We start from the raw sequence: 18,227 nt of genomic DNA, 5'->3' as shown, positions 1-18,227 counted from the left end.
CACTGTCACAGTCTCACAGTCACCGTCTCACTACCACAGTCTCACTACCACAGTCTCACTACCACAGTCCCACTGTCACAGTCTCACTGCCACAGTCTCACTACCACAGTCCCACTGTCACAGTCTCACTACCACAGTCCCACTGTCACAGTCCCACCGTCACAGTCCCACTGTCACAGTCTCACTACCACAGTCCCACTGTCACAGTCTCACTACCACAGTCTCACTACCACAGTCCCACTACCACAGTCTCACTACCACATTCTCACTGTCACAGTCTCACTACCACAGTCCCACTGTCACAGTCTCACAGTCACAGTCTCACTACCACAGTCTCACTACCACAGTCCCACTACCACAGTCTCACTACCACATTCTCACTGTCACAGTCTCACTACCACAGTCCCACTGTCACAGTCTCACAGTCACAGTCTCACTACCACAGTCTCACTACCACAGTCCCACTACCACAGTCTCACTACCACATTCTCACTGTCACAGTCTCACTGCCACAGTCTCACTACCACAGTCTCACTACCACAGTCCCACTACCACAGTCTCACTACCACATTCTCACTGTCACAGTCTCACTACCACAGTCCCACTGTCACAGTCTCACAGTCACAGTCTCACTACCACAGTCTCACTACCACAGTCCCACTACCACAGTCTCACTACCACATTCTCACTGTCACAGTCTCACAGTCACAGTCTCACTACCACAGTCTCACTACCACAGTCCCACTACCACAGTCTCACAGTCACAGTCTCACTACCACAGTCTCACTACCACAGTCCCACTGTCACAGTCTCACTGTCACAGTCTCACTACCACATTCTCACTGCCACAGTCTCACTACCACAGTCTCACTGTCACAGTCTCACTGCCACAGTCTCACTACCACGGTCTCACTACCACAGTCCCACTGTCACAGTCTCACTGTCACAGTCTCACTACCACAGTCTCACTGTCACAGTCTCACTGCCACAGTCTCACTACCACAGTCTCACTGTCACAGTCTCACTATCACAGTCCCACTGTCACAGTCTCACTGCCACAGTCCCACTGTCACAGTCTCACTGTTACAGTCTCACTACCACAGTCTCACTACCACGGTCTCACTACCACAGTCCCACTGTCACAGTCTCACAGTCACAGTCTCACTACCACAGTCTCACTATCACAGTCCCACTGTCACAGTCTCACTGCCACAGTCCCACTGTCACAGTCTCACTGTCACAGTCTCACAGTCACAGTCTCACTACCACGGTCTCACTACCACAGTCCCACTGTCACAGTCTCACAGTCACAGTCTCACTACCACAGTCTCACTACCACAGTCCCACTACCACAGTCTCACTACCACATTCTCACTGTCACAGTCTCACTGCCACAGTCTCACTGTCACAGTCTCACTGCCACAGTTTCACTACCACGGTCTCACTACCACAGTCCCACTGTCACAGTCTCACTGTCACAGTCTCACTACCACAGTCTCACTACCAAGGTCTCACTACCACAGTCCCACTGTCACAGTCTCACTGTCACAGTCTCACTACCACAGTCGCACTACCACAGTCCCACTACCACAGTCTCACTACCACAGTCTCACTACCACAGTCTCACTGCCACAGTCTCACTATCACAGTCCCACTACCACAGTCCCACTGCCACAGTCTCACTATCACAGTCCCACTGTCACAGTCTCACTGTCACAGTCTCACTGTCACAGTCTCACTACCACATTCTCACTGCCACAGTCTCACTACCACAGTCTCACTACCACAGTCTCACTACCACAGTCTCACTACCACAGTCCCACTGCCACAGTCTCACTATCACAGTCCCACTATCACAGTCCCACTGTCACAGTCTCACTACCACAGTCTCACAGTCACAGTCTCACTACCACAGTCTCACTACCACAGTCCCACTGCCACAGTCTCACTATCACAGTCCCACTGTCACAGTCCCACTGTCACAGTCTCACTACCACAGTCTCACTGCCACAGTCTCACTACCACAGTCCCACTACCACAGTCCCACCACCACAGTCCCACTGTCACGGTCTCACTGCCACAGTTCCACGACCAGGGTTCTTCAGACATCAATTTCATATGACGATACTATTTTATCCCAACTAACTTTATATCAAGTTTAGTATATCTATGGGAGATTTTGATCAGATTTCAGTGAATTAGGGGAAGTACACAACAAAAGGTGAATGGTTTCCAGACTGACATTGACTTGCAGTCTTCTAGTTTGTAGTTTGCTTGGTTGAAAAGAATATTTTCTTTTCTTTTCTTTTCTTTTCTTTTCTTTTTGCTGCACAGGTGCCCCACTCCTGGATGTGATGGATCTGGTCATGTGACCGGAAACTATGCATCTCACAGGAGGTAAGCCATGTATGACCCCGCCCCCACATTCAGCTTAGACATGCCTGTACAGGGGAGCTCATGTATATACAGATATTTGGTTAACCTTTAATCAGGCTCTTACTAAAGCTTTGGAAAACCAGGTGAGAATGCTTTCATGCAAGTCTGTTTATTTTAAGAGTGAACGGCACAGATAAAGCAACAGTACATGGCTCTAGACATCCCTGTGCAAGGCACTGTATTAATCAACAAATATCAATTCTTGCCTGATCATAGACTCCTTTTTTTGTTGAGTAGTACGATACTAAATTAACAGATTTAAGGACACTATTTTGGCTATTTTCTATTATTTTATACTTTACACAATGTTATGTAACATTTCGTTATTGGATAACTGAACAGGAGTTCAAAGTGAGTCTTAAATACTGCATGGCAACCAAATAATGTCTCCATCTCTACGCACATATTTGCACAGTTTAACACAGTTTAATATCAAAAGGATGACACGTACGTCGTGTTCTCTTGCAGTTTGTCAGGATGTCCACGTGCCAGAAAAGGAAGCTTGAAGCTCACACCAAGCAAAGATGAAAAGGAAGAACAAGAAATGAGGTATGTGCATGGCAGTCTTTATATTTTTACACAGATCTGTCAGAGCCCATGCTACCATACCCTGATAACAGTGGTAATGACAGATCCTGTGCAGTCAGCCAGCAGTAATGGATTTTGCTGTAGAAATCACAATTAACAGTAAGGGTTTCCATTGTTATTTTTTTTTTTTTATCTGCATTGGATATTGTGTGTAATTTAGAAAAAATACACTGTAAACCCTTATGTGTATATGGTTATGTAATATGGAGTAGGCGTTTTCTGTTATGAACTGCATTTGTTATATGCTTTTTAGAGATCACCTGAGAACAAATAGCTCCCCATTGTTTTAAGGCAATGACAGCTGCATCTCAGCAGGAATTCAACAAACAGGAGAGATACCCTGTCAGAGATACCCTGTTAAACACATATATGAAGTACACATATAAATTTCATATATGATGTATTACATATGTGAGTGTGTGTGTGTGTGTATGTATGTATATATATATATATATATGTGTGTGTGTGTGTGTGTGTGTGTGTACATGTACACACACACACACACACACATATACTTATATATAGTAATATGTCTGTTCTGCCATACATACATGACTTAATTCAGAATACAGAAAGAGCACATCAGTATTGTCTCATGTTCATTACAGGCCTCATTTAATTATTCTCTATGTACAGTAGTTTTCTCTAATGTAATACTATTGAAAAATTAATGTAATTGATTCCGGCTCAAATCCAAACTCAGCCAGGCCTGAACTCTCTTACTTTTACATCTGGGCTGATTTTTTTTTTTAATTACTAATGTGAGGTCAAGAGCTTAGGAATTAGACTGGCCCTGGTCTCATACACATTAAAGTGGGGGAAGGACAGCCCCCCTCCCCCAGTGCATCTGTAATGTGGCTAGATTATGGTACACTGATGGCCATATGGCATGCTTCTATTGTCACTCACCCGGCACTGTAAGGCAGCTACCTGTGTTATAGAGTTCCAGGACTGTTAGGGTCATTATTACCTCTCACTGGAGTTGTGGCGTTAAGTACCAAAAGCACGACAAAGTGTGTCTGTCTCATGTTCCACTCAGCAAGCTGTCTGTGTCACCTCACCCACCTTTTCACCCTTTGATTTTCCCGATAAGGCTGTGAAGGAAATGGACAGTGGCTGTGAAATCCTGTTTTGTTTTGTTTGTTACATGAGGGACATGCAACAATTATGTGTAATTTATGTCACTCCATTACTGACCTGCGCAGGACTGAGGCAGAGAATAAATTGGCTGACTCTTTGCAACACTAGAGAAGACCAACTTGTGATGCTTCTGGTTTTTCGCAAACGTAGCCACATTAACCTCACTAAGCATCTTTTTTTTTTTTTTTGCTCAAAGCTGTGGCAGATAAATGTTGATGTTCTGTGCAGACAATTATTTTAGCCTCTTTTTAGTGGGAATGCATTTTTAATCAGCATCTCACTGGATTAATCTTCTTAATGGTTTTGAAAAATCTTCCAGCCCTAGCAAGTGACAGGATATTTATAACTGTTTGTCCAACTTACTGAAATTACAAATGTTCAGATATACTTTTATGAGCAAAGTTTCACCCATTACCTTTAACATAAAAACACTCTGAACTGGTGGACAGATTGAATGTCATCAGCTCAAGCAAAGCTTAGTAAAACTCGAAGAAATGGAGCGGAAGGTCTGTCATAGTAAGGCATGTTGTGATGTAAATGAAGGTGCTGCCTAGAAAGAAAATTATTTTAAGTAGGACAAGGGTTACAATCTGTCTCTGTGTATTGTAATGGTGTGACCTAGAAAAGCAGAGCAGACATGTAGCTTCCTGCTCTAAGGACAGATGTCTTCTACACAGCTAAAAACCTCTCTGTAACCTCATTGGATACACATCTATACTACATTTCCATTATAATCTCTCAGTCCAATATGTCAGTGGTGTTTGTTCAACCAAGGGACAGTGCTGTAGAAGTGTAAACACCAGATCATAGTGAAATCTGTGGAGTCTCTGCAAGGTTGACATTCCTCAAGCCTAATTTGAATATAAAATTTAGAGCTTATGCTCATTTTGTAAATACAAACTGCAAAATAAAACATAAATAATAGAGAAATGCAACCCTGTACAGACAATCTAACTGAATTCATTAAGCATTGTTAAGAATTAAAAATATACATGAGTAGTTGAATTGGTCAGGAGTTTGCTCAGACTTGGTGCTCAGCCTAAAACCCTGATCTCCAAATGAAATACATGCTACTGTACCAGGCACAAAGAGGCATTTTAGTTGATAGAAAAAAAAAACACACACACACACACAGACACACACACACACATACACAATGAACTAAAGGCTTGTGTTACACACCCCACAGTAAATACTTAACCTGACTTTTTGTGTTTTAAATAAGGCAAAGGATCAGTCATAAGAAGTAGATACTATAGACATACTAACAACAGATAGCTGCGCTGTTGTCTACTCTCCTTTTCTCTGTGTTCAGAAAATTGTCCTATAGTCTACTTTCCTTTTCTCTGTGTCAGAAAGCTGTCCTATAGTCTACTCTCCTTTTCTCTGTGTTCAGAAAAGTGTGCAATAGTCTGCTCTCTGTTCCTCCATTTCAGATGTCCAGTGATTGGTTGTGATGGTCATGGCCATGTTTCAGGGAAATACACATCCCATCGCAGTGCTGGAAGCTGCCCTGTCGCTGCCAAGCGACAGAAGGAAAGCTCAATGAATGGATCAGGCTTTCCCTGGAAAATTTGCAAACAGGAACTGCCCCACTGCCCTCTACCCGGATGCAATGGTCTGGGTCATGCAAACAATGTGTTTGTCACTCATAGAAGGTTAGAAAGTTCAGTTTTTGTCTACTGTCTTTGTATCATTCACAGTGATGTAGTGTACAAATCAGTGAATATTGTCCACTTGGAACAGAAATGTTCTAGATGTTAAATTAATTATTTCAGTCCTAACCTTCACTCATTTTCATTTCTGACAGTTTGTCTGGTTGTCCATTAAATGCGCAAAGTATCAAGAAAAAACTCACAGGTGATGAAATGATGACTGTCAAACTGAAAACAAGCAACGGTGAGCAATGACACCAATACCCTAATGATGACTCTTAAAAATGATTCAGTAGTGTTTATCAAACACTTCTCTCAGTTTCTTCACTTAACTGCTGGAATGTTTATGATGAATGACCAGGCTAAAGGTCAGTCACGTACAAAACAACATATAAAAACATCTAAACTTTTTCTGATTGCTGTCTGTCTTCCCTGTGAAACAGGCATTGAAAATGAAGACATGCAGGACCTGGACCATGAGATTAAGGAACTGAATGATTCCAATCTGAAGATTGAGGAGGACATGATGCAGCTCCAGACGCAGGTAAGCAGCAGAACATGTGAAGGACATGGCCGTACTGTGAACAAAATTTCTCACTGCTAAATAAACTCAGATTCTTATGTCAGCCCTTACAAACTGTCACAACTTCATTCATACAAAACTGTTTTTAAGGGTGCTTTCACACTGTACCACTTCAGCCGTTGGTATAGTTCGTTTTGTTGGTGTGAACACTGCTTTCCTAACTCGGGTGTGGACCAAGGGTCCATACCCGAGTCCTACAGAAAACGGGGGTCTGGGGTACTGTTCACTTGAACTCGAGTGCGGTTTGTATTCGTGTGAAAGCTATCTGATCCAAAACTAGGACGTAAATGCTATTGATGATGTGTAATTCATTTTATTAAATAACAGGCAGTTTTCAAAAACGCTAAGAATCTTAAAAATAGTGACTAGAGGACAGTTACATGGCAATTCACGCTTGTCGCATTTAAAAACTATTCAGGAAATAACTGCAAGAAGCCACAATGTTCCCTCACCTTGAAGGTATGCGTGTGTGCTCTACAAAGCTGCAAATTCATTTCACATTGACGCCTGTCTCTACAAAAACCTCCTTATCCGAGCAGCTCGCATCACTCTCAGACAGCGGGATGCATTTATGGCATAGTGAAAATACCGAACACAGTTATTTTAGTGCTGACACCATATTAACAAAAAGATGAATAAGAAAACAAATATAACTTGGCTTTCCATTTAGCCTCCCTTTTGCGTCGTCGCTTAGCAACATTGGTCAATAAAAGCTGCACACTCCCTATGTGTTGATGACGTAAACGGACCAGTGTTTGCAACTAAAAATAATGTAATGTGAAAGCAGAGGTCCGCACTCAGGTACGGACCAACAAAACAGACTAAGTGTGAAAGCAGCGTAAAGGCGCTGTTATACTCGATGCACTGGTCGCACAGAGCGCGAGCCGTGACTTTAACACAGCGCCATAACCGTTTATACTCGTGCTTGGGGCGTGCTTGACTGGCTGCAGTCTTCTCATAAACTATAGGTGTTGCTGCTGAGAAAAATACAATCTACACTGCTGAAACAGCAGTAAGAGGTAAGAGAATGCAAAAAAGAACGTTGTTTGTTCACAGAAATACCTGATAAAATCGCAACAAACCCCTTGTTGATGTAGCTAAAGCCTGTTACCATCAACCAGTATCACTTTACCCTATGCTAATCACGTCTTTCGAGCGAATAAATGTCTTATGCGACTTTAAAGGTTCGATGTGAAGCTTAAGCATTAATTTGCATTAAATAGTTGGATGGAAAACCCAGCAAGTGTTGTGACAGCATTTTATTCTGCGTTTGTTGTGACAGGGCATGCGTTTTACGCTACTTCTGGTTAAAGTGTGCTTGATGAATAGAAATACGGCTGTATTTTGTGGTTTGTTACATATTCCGTTTCAATGCAAACAAAGATCGGAAGATCTTGATGTCATTTTGACGTCACTTTTGGCGCGCGTCACCATGCGGAAGGGTGGCAACGGCGAGCATAAACTACGCTTAAGACTGTTTAGTTCATCATAGTTAAGTGACAAACCACACATTTTATAGTGTGTTGTATTATGGGTGATGCCTGACTCGCTCTCTTTCACTTGTATAACAGATTTCATCAATGGAATGTAACCTAAAGACTATTGAAGAAGAGAACAGAATGATTGAGCAGCACAATGACAGTCTGCTGAAGGAACTGGCCCGTCTCAGCCAAGCTCTTATCAACAGCCTGACGGACATACAGCTGCCGCAAATGGTTCGTTGAATATCCTCTCCTCTGTAGTCTTCACAGAAAGACGGTTAATACACCTGTTAAGGACAAATTCACATAAAGGGAATGTTATTGGTAAATATGATAGATCACACATATCAGATGGACTGCAGGTTCTGGACCGCCATTTGTCACTCGTTGTTCTGTTATGGAGGATCTTATTGATTTAGCTACAATGCACATTTTGAAAGAGAATGCATTTTGGAGCAGTTCTCCATTTCGTAATATTGAATAAGGTTTATTCTGGAGTGCCGCAAGCACTCTGGCTTAAAATTACATAGTACATCAATTCACTTATGCAGACAGATGAAATCTCCAAAACCCCAAAAAAGAAGTTTTAACAAGTGTCCATGGACAGTAATCTGAGCTAAAACTTTCCCAGAGCATCAGAACCAAACTGTTCTTTGAAATGTTAATGGCCAGAGTAACAGAGTGCACCTTGCATGAGATGCTGATGAGATTAGATGGTACTTTCAGGACAAGACCCTAAAATTCTTCACTCTGAGTGGAAGAAGGCCTTGACTGCTTGGTCCAGGTGATTGATCAGACAAGAATAATGAGATATGTCCGTGTATGGAACTCAGCATGGCTTCTCTCTGCCCCCCCCCCCCCCCCCCCCACTCACACACACACACACACACACACACACAAACACAAACACTCACCTTCATGACAGCATTTGAGCTGTTTTCTCAGGGTCACATGTCTGTGCAGACTTGTGTAGTCTTATGTAGGTGCAGACACACAGTTGCTTGCAGAAGTTTTAACTATAACTTGTGATAGGTGAGCTGAAGCAGCGATCAAAGATAATATCACAGAATATAACCCTGAAACAGTGTTGGTCTCACATAAGAATATATGTGACAAAACATATGAGTTCCTTCTAAGGATTCGATCGATTCCTGATTCGATCTCAAAGATCGGTATCGGCTGATCAAGGTATTTTTTAACTGATCGGTATCGGCTTTATTGAACACGATCCTAAGCCCGATTCCTTTGTTTTACGTCAGCTGTCACACAGGTGTTGTAAATGGAGAGCATAATTTGTGGCGGGACCTGGCTAAAATGTCTGCAGTGTGGAAATATTTTAAATTGGGAAACAAAAGCAGGCACCTAAAAAATTAACACTCAAGGGAATACAGTGAGTTCACTCAGGTAACTCAGGCAAAGGCTGCTCTGAAGCAACACACACTGGAGGATATAGGCTTAAACGGAGAGAGAAATTTCCTCAAGACAGCCACAAGGCCAAAAAGATTACTTAGAGGATAACTGAATTAATCGCTTTGGATGACCAGCCCATTACTGTGGTAGCGAATACAGAGGTGCTGTCAAATTTGGCAAACAGGGGCAAATGTCCCAGGTGAATGGGTTTTCTTTTAACTTTTAAATTTGAACGTTTTTTAGGTCAGCATACTCTGACGACATTAATCCTCAAGGCTACTAACAACAACCAAGGTATCAAGGTATCAAAACTGAAACACCTAACGCTTTAGCTGTATGTGATTTATGCGAGTTAGCCTAAACTAACGACCACAGAGAGCAATACAGTCGCTTAACTAACGCTAAGGATTGAAAACGATAGCAAACAAAAACGAGGCTTTCAGAAAAAGTATGACAGTTAGACAAGTTAACCACTTGAGTCATTGTAAGGAGATTGAATAAAATTGAACACTTACGTATATTTTCTGCTATAACTCCCATCTGGGCGCACATCTCCCTTAGTCCAGCATCCATATTTATTCGCCGAAAACTACCTCCTCAGACCGTTTATATGTGTTCACAAATGTACGCAGTGAACTCAAAGCAAACGAAAGTGTTTGAAAATGTTCGCAAATGTTTGCCCTTCTTTGCTAATTGAACGCACCTCAAGTTTTTGCTGAGCTTTTGGAGCCATGGTAGGCCCTACCCCCTCGACACTACATTTCAGACACTGCTCTGCCGGAGCTTTACAACAAGGTTTACTTTGTTATTTTGTAAAATTTAAAAAAAAAAGAAAAGATAGATAAAAAAGGAAAATTAAGGAATAGCTTGGATGCATGCAATTTTTTTCTTAATGCATTGCTATTTAATTGTCAAGCATAAACATCAAATTGATTTTAATACCTTTAATGTACTTGTGCAATTGTATTATCTGGGAAAATACAAGTATTGGATCGGACTTGGTATCGGCAGATACTCAATATGAAATGCCTCGGATCGGGATCAGGGGCAAAAAAACTTGATTGGGACATCCTTCACTCCCCTATTGTCTACACATGACACAAAAGCGTATGGCTGTGGAGACCACAAGTATTAATTATTTTTGGCTGTTACTCTGACAGTGTATTGTATTGAACCCTCTCTCAACTCTGAAATCCATGATTACAGTAATGGCACTGAAACTTTAGCGGCAGCCATTTCCATATTCATAGGAACTCACCCCTACCTCTCCCAGGTGTTAAATATTCCAAGTATGTTTGCCTCTACCAACGATGGTCAGCTTTGTAATTAACAGTAAACACACAAATCAGTGTATTGACAAGATAGCTAGCCTACAACTAGGGGCTATTGCAGTATAGAAATTTCCTTACCGCGGTATTCAAAGAATGCCACCTTTGTGGTTTGCGGTAATATTGCAGCCAAACTCCCCTCCATTTAATTACTCAATCACTTAACTTTACGGGCTTCAGTTTATTTTGAAAAGTGCTGGGGACAACAACGGGTTTGACAAGTGTTCACACCTTTTTTCAGTGGGACATATACTGCTGATAGATGCAAATGGCATCCCTTTAAGGATTGCCTTTAAAAGCTGCCTGCGCTTTTTATGTGTGTTACAGTGCTATACAGTGTTTTGAAAGTCACTTAGGCTTGTACCCAATTCAGAATTTTATCAGTTGAGTCGGATTTGGCTGTTCAGCACAAATATTCAACTATTCGTTCCTTTTTTATCTTCCCAAATAGACTATCTGGCAATCAGAAAATCCATTGGCATGAGTTTCAGTGATGATTTCGACCACGTTAACATAGTCAAATGCAACAGAGTCATGGGGACATATTTCTGAGCATTTCAAAAACAATGAAAGACAGCTGCATATGATGCAAGATTTGAATTGCAGCCTATTTGAATTGCCGACAATGTCGGACTACAGACCGAAATAATGAGACAGGCAGCACACATGTATTTCTGTTTAAATCAAGCTCTTCTAACCTTTTTTTTTTCAGTTTCACTTTAAACATTAAAAACAACTAGAAGCATAAAGGAATAAACAAATGAAACAGTTTATAATAAATTCACGGCATTGCCTGCTATGAAATAACTTCTCGCCTTCAACAGGCAAGACTTATTAGGCTACTGTATTTCTCTTTCAACAAAGCGTAAATCTTAAGTGTAAGCAAATAAATAAACAAATTAAAGACCTGTAATTTAAGATTTGAGATATTTAAGATGAAAAAGCAAACTTTTGTCTTCGGTCTCTTTATCTATGGATGCCTAGCTATGCAACTTACCAAGTGGTTTACTTCAAGTGGTTTGCCATGTTCGCAGCAAGCATTTCGATTTAAATTTACCGATCTGTAAGCATGTTGAGTTGCTCTCTCTTAATGACGTAATACCAACGTCATTGTATCCATTATTAAGTACGAATGTCATTGTATTCATTGTTAAGTTCAACTTACTACAGGTTTTCTAAAAGTGGTGGGGACGAAATGGGCCACGACAAAAAGTGGTGGGGACATGTCCCAAGCGTACCCAGCGTAAATGACTATGCGTGTCCCACGTTAGGCTTCCATTGCAGCTAATTCTGCTTCACTCTCATTCGGGTTACTTGGGGGCAAAATTCGCTCTGATTCCGCCCAATCAGAGCGAATCCAGAGAAGCAAGAGAAATTGAGTTGATGAATCCCCAACTTTATACAAATACAAAACCGCGCAAGAACCAATTAGTTCAGCGTGTGATGTGTTTGGTACGTGACGTTCTCTAGAGAGGGGAGAAACAAAAAAGTCTGACGAAGATGGCGGAGGCTAAAGGCTATTTGTAGCATGAAAGCATGTATATGATTAAAAGATGTATGGGCAACCATTTGTGTCTACATCAACACAGCTTGTTGATTACATGTTACATGAACGTAGTCGGGGCCAGAGCGGTAGAAAAAACTCTTTCAGCTTCTCTGGTAGGAGCAACTAGACAACTGTAGACCTTCATTTAAGCACTCGAACTTTTGAGGTAGGTGACTTGCATTCTGTTTTTGCGACCATGCTCTCAGAGCGAAAAGTGGTCAGGCGAAATTCACAAGGTGTTTCGCCTGTGTGGAAGCCTGTTGAAATTGTTCAGCTGAAAGGATTAAACCATAAAAAAGACTATATCTGCATGGCATGCCTGTCGTGTCTGTTAATGTTGCCATGATGTGCAGTCATGAGGATTCGTTGCAATCACTAGTTACACGGCCACTTATAGTTACACGTTACATGTCACATTCACATTTATTTGTGAATATTTACATATAATTAATAAACATGGGTATAGACAGGTGTTATCATACACTGAATGTTTTCCTCCATAACATTATTTGTTGACAGTTGCAATTGCTCACTAGTTTTCAACACCAGACTTGCAAACACTTTCCCTCAGTGTAGGTCCTCTCGATTGATTTGATTGGTCAGTCCACCAGAAGGTTAAAATGACGTGAAGTGCTTGCTAAATGTTTTATATCTGCTTAGTGCAGAGATCTGGGCATTTTAGAATCGTTTTCTCGTCCTTGTGTGGAGAGATTTAAAAAAAAAAAAAACGCGTGTACTGTAGACTTGATGTTTTTCAAAACTGATAGAAAAAAGTGGGTTTTCGAAAATATCCGGATATGTGGCCACAGACCAAGCCAAAAGCTACATGAGGATGGCATCACTCTCAGATAAGGGGGAAAAAAGCTGTTATGACGGTAATGGTGGTGACGGGCTCAACACTGGTAGGCCTTCTAATACCGCAGTATGGCGGTGACGTGGTTATTGTTGCAGCCCTACCTACAACTCTGACGCTTCCACAGAAACACCCTGAAATGCATATTAATCTGTGTAATCACACATAAATCCACAACTCATGCAGGTTGCCACTTTAAAATCAGCAAACCTTTCCTTGCAAACAGAATCAGTAAACAGTACATTTCTGTCCTCACTTCAGTTTTGGTGTTCTGATGCAAAGGCCAGTTTTTGGACTGATTTTGAACTGGGCGTTGGACTGGTTATGTCACAAAGAACTGGCCACTCTGTACCTAGGCTACATGCGACAAACTGAGTAGTTTTGTGCTGATCTGGAAACATGCAGAGAGATCACAGTGAATTCTGTCTGTCTGTTAGACTGTCTATCCACTGAGTCTTTAGAAATACATTATCTGTCTGTGTGACTAAATGAATCAGTCAGTGAACATAACCTCTGCTCATTGTCATGGAGTGTTCCCTTGGGCTATGATAACCAGCAAGCCAATGGTAGAGCTGTTCCTCCACACATTGATAATAGGCCTAGATATTAATTTCCTTTGATATATATCCTACAAGTTGCATTTATATCAATCCTTCTTTAATTTTACATGACTTGAAACTGCACAAGTCATCTGCATTTGGGTTAACTTAAGTTTGCACTGTTTCTATAATTTTCTGCACGTCAAATGTGTCAAGCAGCAAATAACATGTAATGTTCTGGTAATTAAGCACATCAAGACTTCTACATTAGTGCCACTGTCTTATGAAACAGATCGTGGTTATATGAAAGATATCTTTCAGGTGTCTGTAAACTGTCAGTTTGAGCCTTCTTCACTGAATCTAATGCTCAAGCTTTTCAGGTTTCCAGTGATATTGTCACATGTTAGATGTCATGTCTTATGTTAGATTTGGACCAATCACAGTCAAGTTCTTCACATTTGACGATATCACTGTCAAAGTAAGAACATACACGTGTGTGTGTGTGTGTGTTTGTGTGTGTGTATGCATGCATGCGCGCGCGGGCGTGTGTGTGTTTTCTTTGAGCTTGTCCATATAGGCAAACTTGAAAACTTTACAATGTAAAATGAATGTGAATTAATGTAACACTGTAAAATAGTTATCACTTTATCCTCATGTTCTTGTACAACATTTATAAATTCATCTTGGCTTTACTCATTTTAACCAATTAATGTAGTTATAAACTGTAACTGAGTGTTACGTATCCACCTCTTTTATCATGTAGCCCCTGTAATTACAGGATGACTTTACAAATCAGTTTAAAACATTTGTTTATGCATTTTATTTTAATAGAAGTTAAATTGTGCATTAGAAGTTAAAATGTGCGTGGTGGCTGTAATTCTCCTGAGAGCTGATTAAACTGTTAGAAACCATGTGAAAGTTTCATGCTCCAATTTACTTGCAATTGTAACTGCCTGCTGGTTCGGCACCTATTGCACACCTGTCTGGCCAAGAAGGGGTCTCCTCTCTCTGTGGTCCTTCTCAAGATTTTTCCCATTTTCCCGTTTCCCTTTTGGGTTTTTGGGGAGTTTTTTCTTGTCCGCCATGAGGATTAAGTCAGGGGGTGCCGTCCTGTTTTGATTTTGACTGTTATGGCCTGTAAAGCCCTTTCAGACTGTAAACAGTTATACTGGGCTCTAAATAAACTTGAAACTTGAAAGTAAAGAGGGTTAAATGTACAGAGATGAGAAAATCCAGCAGCTGTGGATGACATCTCTGTATTGAATTAAACCGTCATACAGTGTTAAAATGACTGGGTCCTGAGATTTCATTCACTCACAGACAGGTTTGGAATCATACAATGTGGATATTTTGTTCAGTACTTCAGACAGGTGCAATACTGTAGTGGTACAATATCACTAGTATTTCTTCTTATATGAAGGATATAATTTTTTGCAAAACATTATACTTAGTAACATCACTCCTCAGCATCAGCATCACTCCTTTAAACAGCACTGAGGTATGTGTGCTTTAGATGGTGCTTACATTTTTTTTATGGATGTTGGGATAATTACTAATGTCCTAAAAACATTTTCAGTTATTAAAGTGATTATGATGCATACTCTATTGCATCATATTATATTATACCATATTAAATGAGCAATGTATGGTATTTTAACATGTGCTGTACTAAAAAAGAATCAGTCAGAGATGAGAAACACTGAGTCATCAGCAAAGCTTAGTCCACTTCTACTCCGGCAGAGCTGGAAACAAACTCATGATTTAATATCATGAGAAGTTCTGTGGGGATCTAGCGTGTATGCATTAATTATCTCTGAATATGGTATTTCAGTATTATCATCAGGCCTTTTTTAATACCTAGATTTCAACCTGACTGGCAATATCAGTTCTCAGTTTTAAGTAAGTGTATTGTAATTCAATATTCTTTTGTGATTTTTGTGAATTCACTAATGTATTGCATCAATCTCTTCCAGGGCCCCATTAATGAGCAGAATTTTGAAGCTTACGTGAACACTTTGATGGATATGTACAACAATTCGGAGCAGGAATACTCTGCAGAGTGCAAAGCCCTTCTGGAGAGCATCAGGCAGGCCATTAAAGGCATCCATGTATGAGGTGTGCACTGTAAAACATCTCTCAGTCCAGCAATAGCTCCACATGGACTGACTGTATATGAGGGCTGGCTTTGAACCCTGTGCAAGACAAGTCTTATGAAAACAGGCTCCTTTCACAGCAAACATATTGCACTGAAAAATACCAGCCAGAATTTGTAAGAGATTTTTAATGCTACTGATCTAACTTGATATAGGCCTATTTATTTGGTGAGACTTCCCCCTTGCACTTATTTATTCAGTATATGGTTTGCTTGAGTTAATTCTGTACTTGTTCTTTTGTGCATTACGGTGTATTATTATTATTATTATTATTATTATTATTGCAATTTGTTGTCTTCATTCATTAAATTATTTATTAATAGAGTAATATAATTAATTTATTTCTATATTGTTCAACTTCAGCGCTTGTCCCCTGAAAATGTCACAAAATTACTTGACTTCGGGATGAGGGCACGTCTGTGAGCTTGTCTCAAAAATATTTATGGCCATGTTACTCCACCTAGTGGTGAAAAGGTGTAAAATTGAAGTCTGGATCATCCCTGGTGTCCTTTGCACTGAATGTAATGCCCACCACTGAAAAACTCCCAAATGAACAGACAAATGAATGGATCCATATACTACACTAATGAATCTAATCTACTCAGTCTTAATATGTAGTTGTGTTAAACCACAGAGGATAATGATCCTTTTCTTCCTTACAGAAAAAATACTCTTATTGGGAAAATAACTTGTACATTGATATAAGAATGAGGCATAAATAGTCCAGTTAACAAAATCCAGACACTGACTTTTAAAATGTGTTTTTTTTGTACATTTCTATGGATATGAACTGCCTTTGGGGTGCACACAAACGTATGTGTGCATATATGTGCCTAAATGTAAATTAATACATGGAATATATTCTGTTTTGTGGTAGAACAGTGTTATGTGAATGGTGATTCATTTAATATACACTATATTTATTTTCAGAAAGAAAAAAAGCTTTTAACTCTGTAAAAGTACTGTTTATATGCCATTTTAAGTATATAACAATATTCTGTAATGTGGGGATCAAGTGTTTCATTGCCGTAGGTAAGAATTATTTTAGTTCTTTTCTTTTTCTTTTCTTGAGACAGAGCTTAGGGACACAACAAAAACACTGCCACATAGCACACCAGGGCAACACCAGCCTAATACCACCCCAACACTGCCCCAACACTGTCCCAATCCCCCCCATACTGCCCTGTCACCGCCCCAACACCACCCCAATACCGCCCCAACACCACTCCAATACTGCCCCAACACCACTCCAATACTGCCCCAACACCACTCCAATACTGCCCCAATACCGCCCCAACACTGCCCCAACACCGACCACTTCTACAAAACTAATAATATCCTCAGAATACTATTTAAAGTGGAAGAGGCTTGATTACACACAGGCTTAATGACAATTATTTGTTGCCAAAAATAAACAGCTAATTTGACCACCTATGATGAATAACTGTAATCTATATATGGATATATGGCCCAATATATCAACAGGAATTTCAGATAGAATGTTGTGAGTCAAAGATATTGGCCACCAAAAAAACTAAACAGTACCATTACAACTGAACTGAGTTGTTTTTTTTTCCTGATATAAATTTAGTTGTTCAGTATAGAAGATCACTGGTAATCATCATGGCATAATTTTGATATCTCTCTCTCTCTCTTTTTTTTTTCTCTTTCTTTTCTTTTTTTTAATACAATATTTAGTATTGATGAGCTGTTATTAATGGACGGGTATTGTTCAAAGGTTTTAAATTAAGCATTCCTGAGAGCATTGAAACACACTATCAAATTGAAATGAATTCCTTGAATCATAATATTGATGCATCTGAATCAGTCCATTTATTATAAATTCATTAGATTATTTGTAATTTCTAATATTTAGTTTATACCACACATTGGTTGCTCAGGAAGTTTTGTGATGAAAATGTTTTCCCTTGTTTGTATTTGATGTTTTGTAATGTGAACTGGAATTTGTGTGTGTGTGTGTGTGTGTGTGTGTGTGTGTGTGTGTGCGCGCGCGTGCGTGCGTGCACATGTCTGTATACTAATATTAGTATGACCAAACTGTATTGTAAATTATTTTGTTTCTTTTTTGATTAAAACAGAATGCTTTTTTCAGTTAGTAGTTTGTATATGAAGTTTCCTTACACTTTTGCTATTTCATAAACAATTATGCGCTGTGTTGTACAGTTTGTGTATGGTAGAAATAAACAATATAAATGGTTTGTGAATCATTAATATGCACTTCTCAAAATATGAGCAGAAATACTAACTTTTTTTTTACACTACAAACACAAAACTTGACAAACAAACAAACAAAAAAAATATAATAGTGACCAATAAGTAGCTCAAGGACAAATATTCTTCATTAAAGTGATTAGCTCTCTTACAATTCCAGTATTACTGTGCCAAAAACAAATTTACACAATAATATTTGGAATACATTGTAAGGAACAAATAATAATACATTTAAATACAATCATGTTGTTTGAGAGGAAAAGCATATATTTAAGTTAACTAC

The 18,227-nt window shown here is 39.9% G+C and overlaps 1 protein-coding gene across 1 annotated transcript in view; it reads left to right on the top strand.

Annotated features, from left to right (window-relative positions):
• Positions 1-15,673, top strand: part of st18 (ST18 C2H2C-type zinc finger transcription factor) — an 81,926-nt gene extending 66,253 nt beyond the window's left edge. Inside the window, exons 14-20 of the mRNA XM_030767654.1 lie at positions 2,335-2,397; positions 2,905-2,985; positions 5,601-5,822; positions 5,975-6,063; positions 6,263-6,363; positions 7,974-8,117; positions 15,533-15,673. Coding sequence (XP_030623514.1) covers positions 2,335-2,397; positions 2,905-2,985; positions 5,601-5,822; positions 5,975-6,063; positions 6,263-6,363; positions 7,974-8,117; positions 15,533-15,673 — 841 coding nt within the window. The remainder of the gene's footprint in view (positions 1-2,334; positions 2,398-2,904; positions 2,986-5,600; positions 5,823-5,974; positions 6,064-6,262; positions 6,364-7,973; positions 8,118-15,532) is intronic.
• Positions 15,674-18,227: the final 2,554 nt, after the last annotated feature.

This window comes from Chanos chanos, chromosome 3, assembly GCF_902362185.1.
Source record: "Chanos chanos chromosome 3, fChaCha1.1, whole genome shotgun sequence".
Classification (NCBI taxonomy): Eukaryota; Metazoa; Chordata; class Actinopteri; order Gonorynchiformes; family Chanidae; genus Chanos; species Chanos chanos.
Note: the sequence above shows the minus strand (reverse complement) of the source record. Positions and strands in the feature narration are given on the sequence as shown.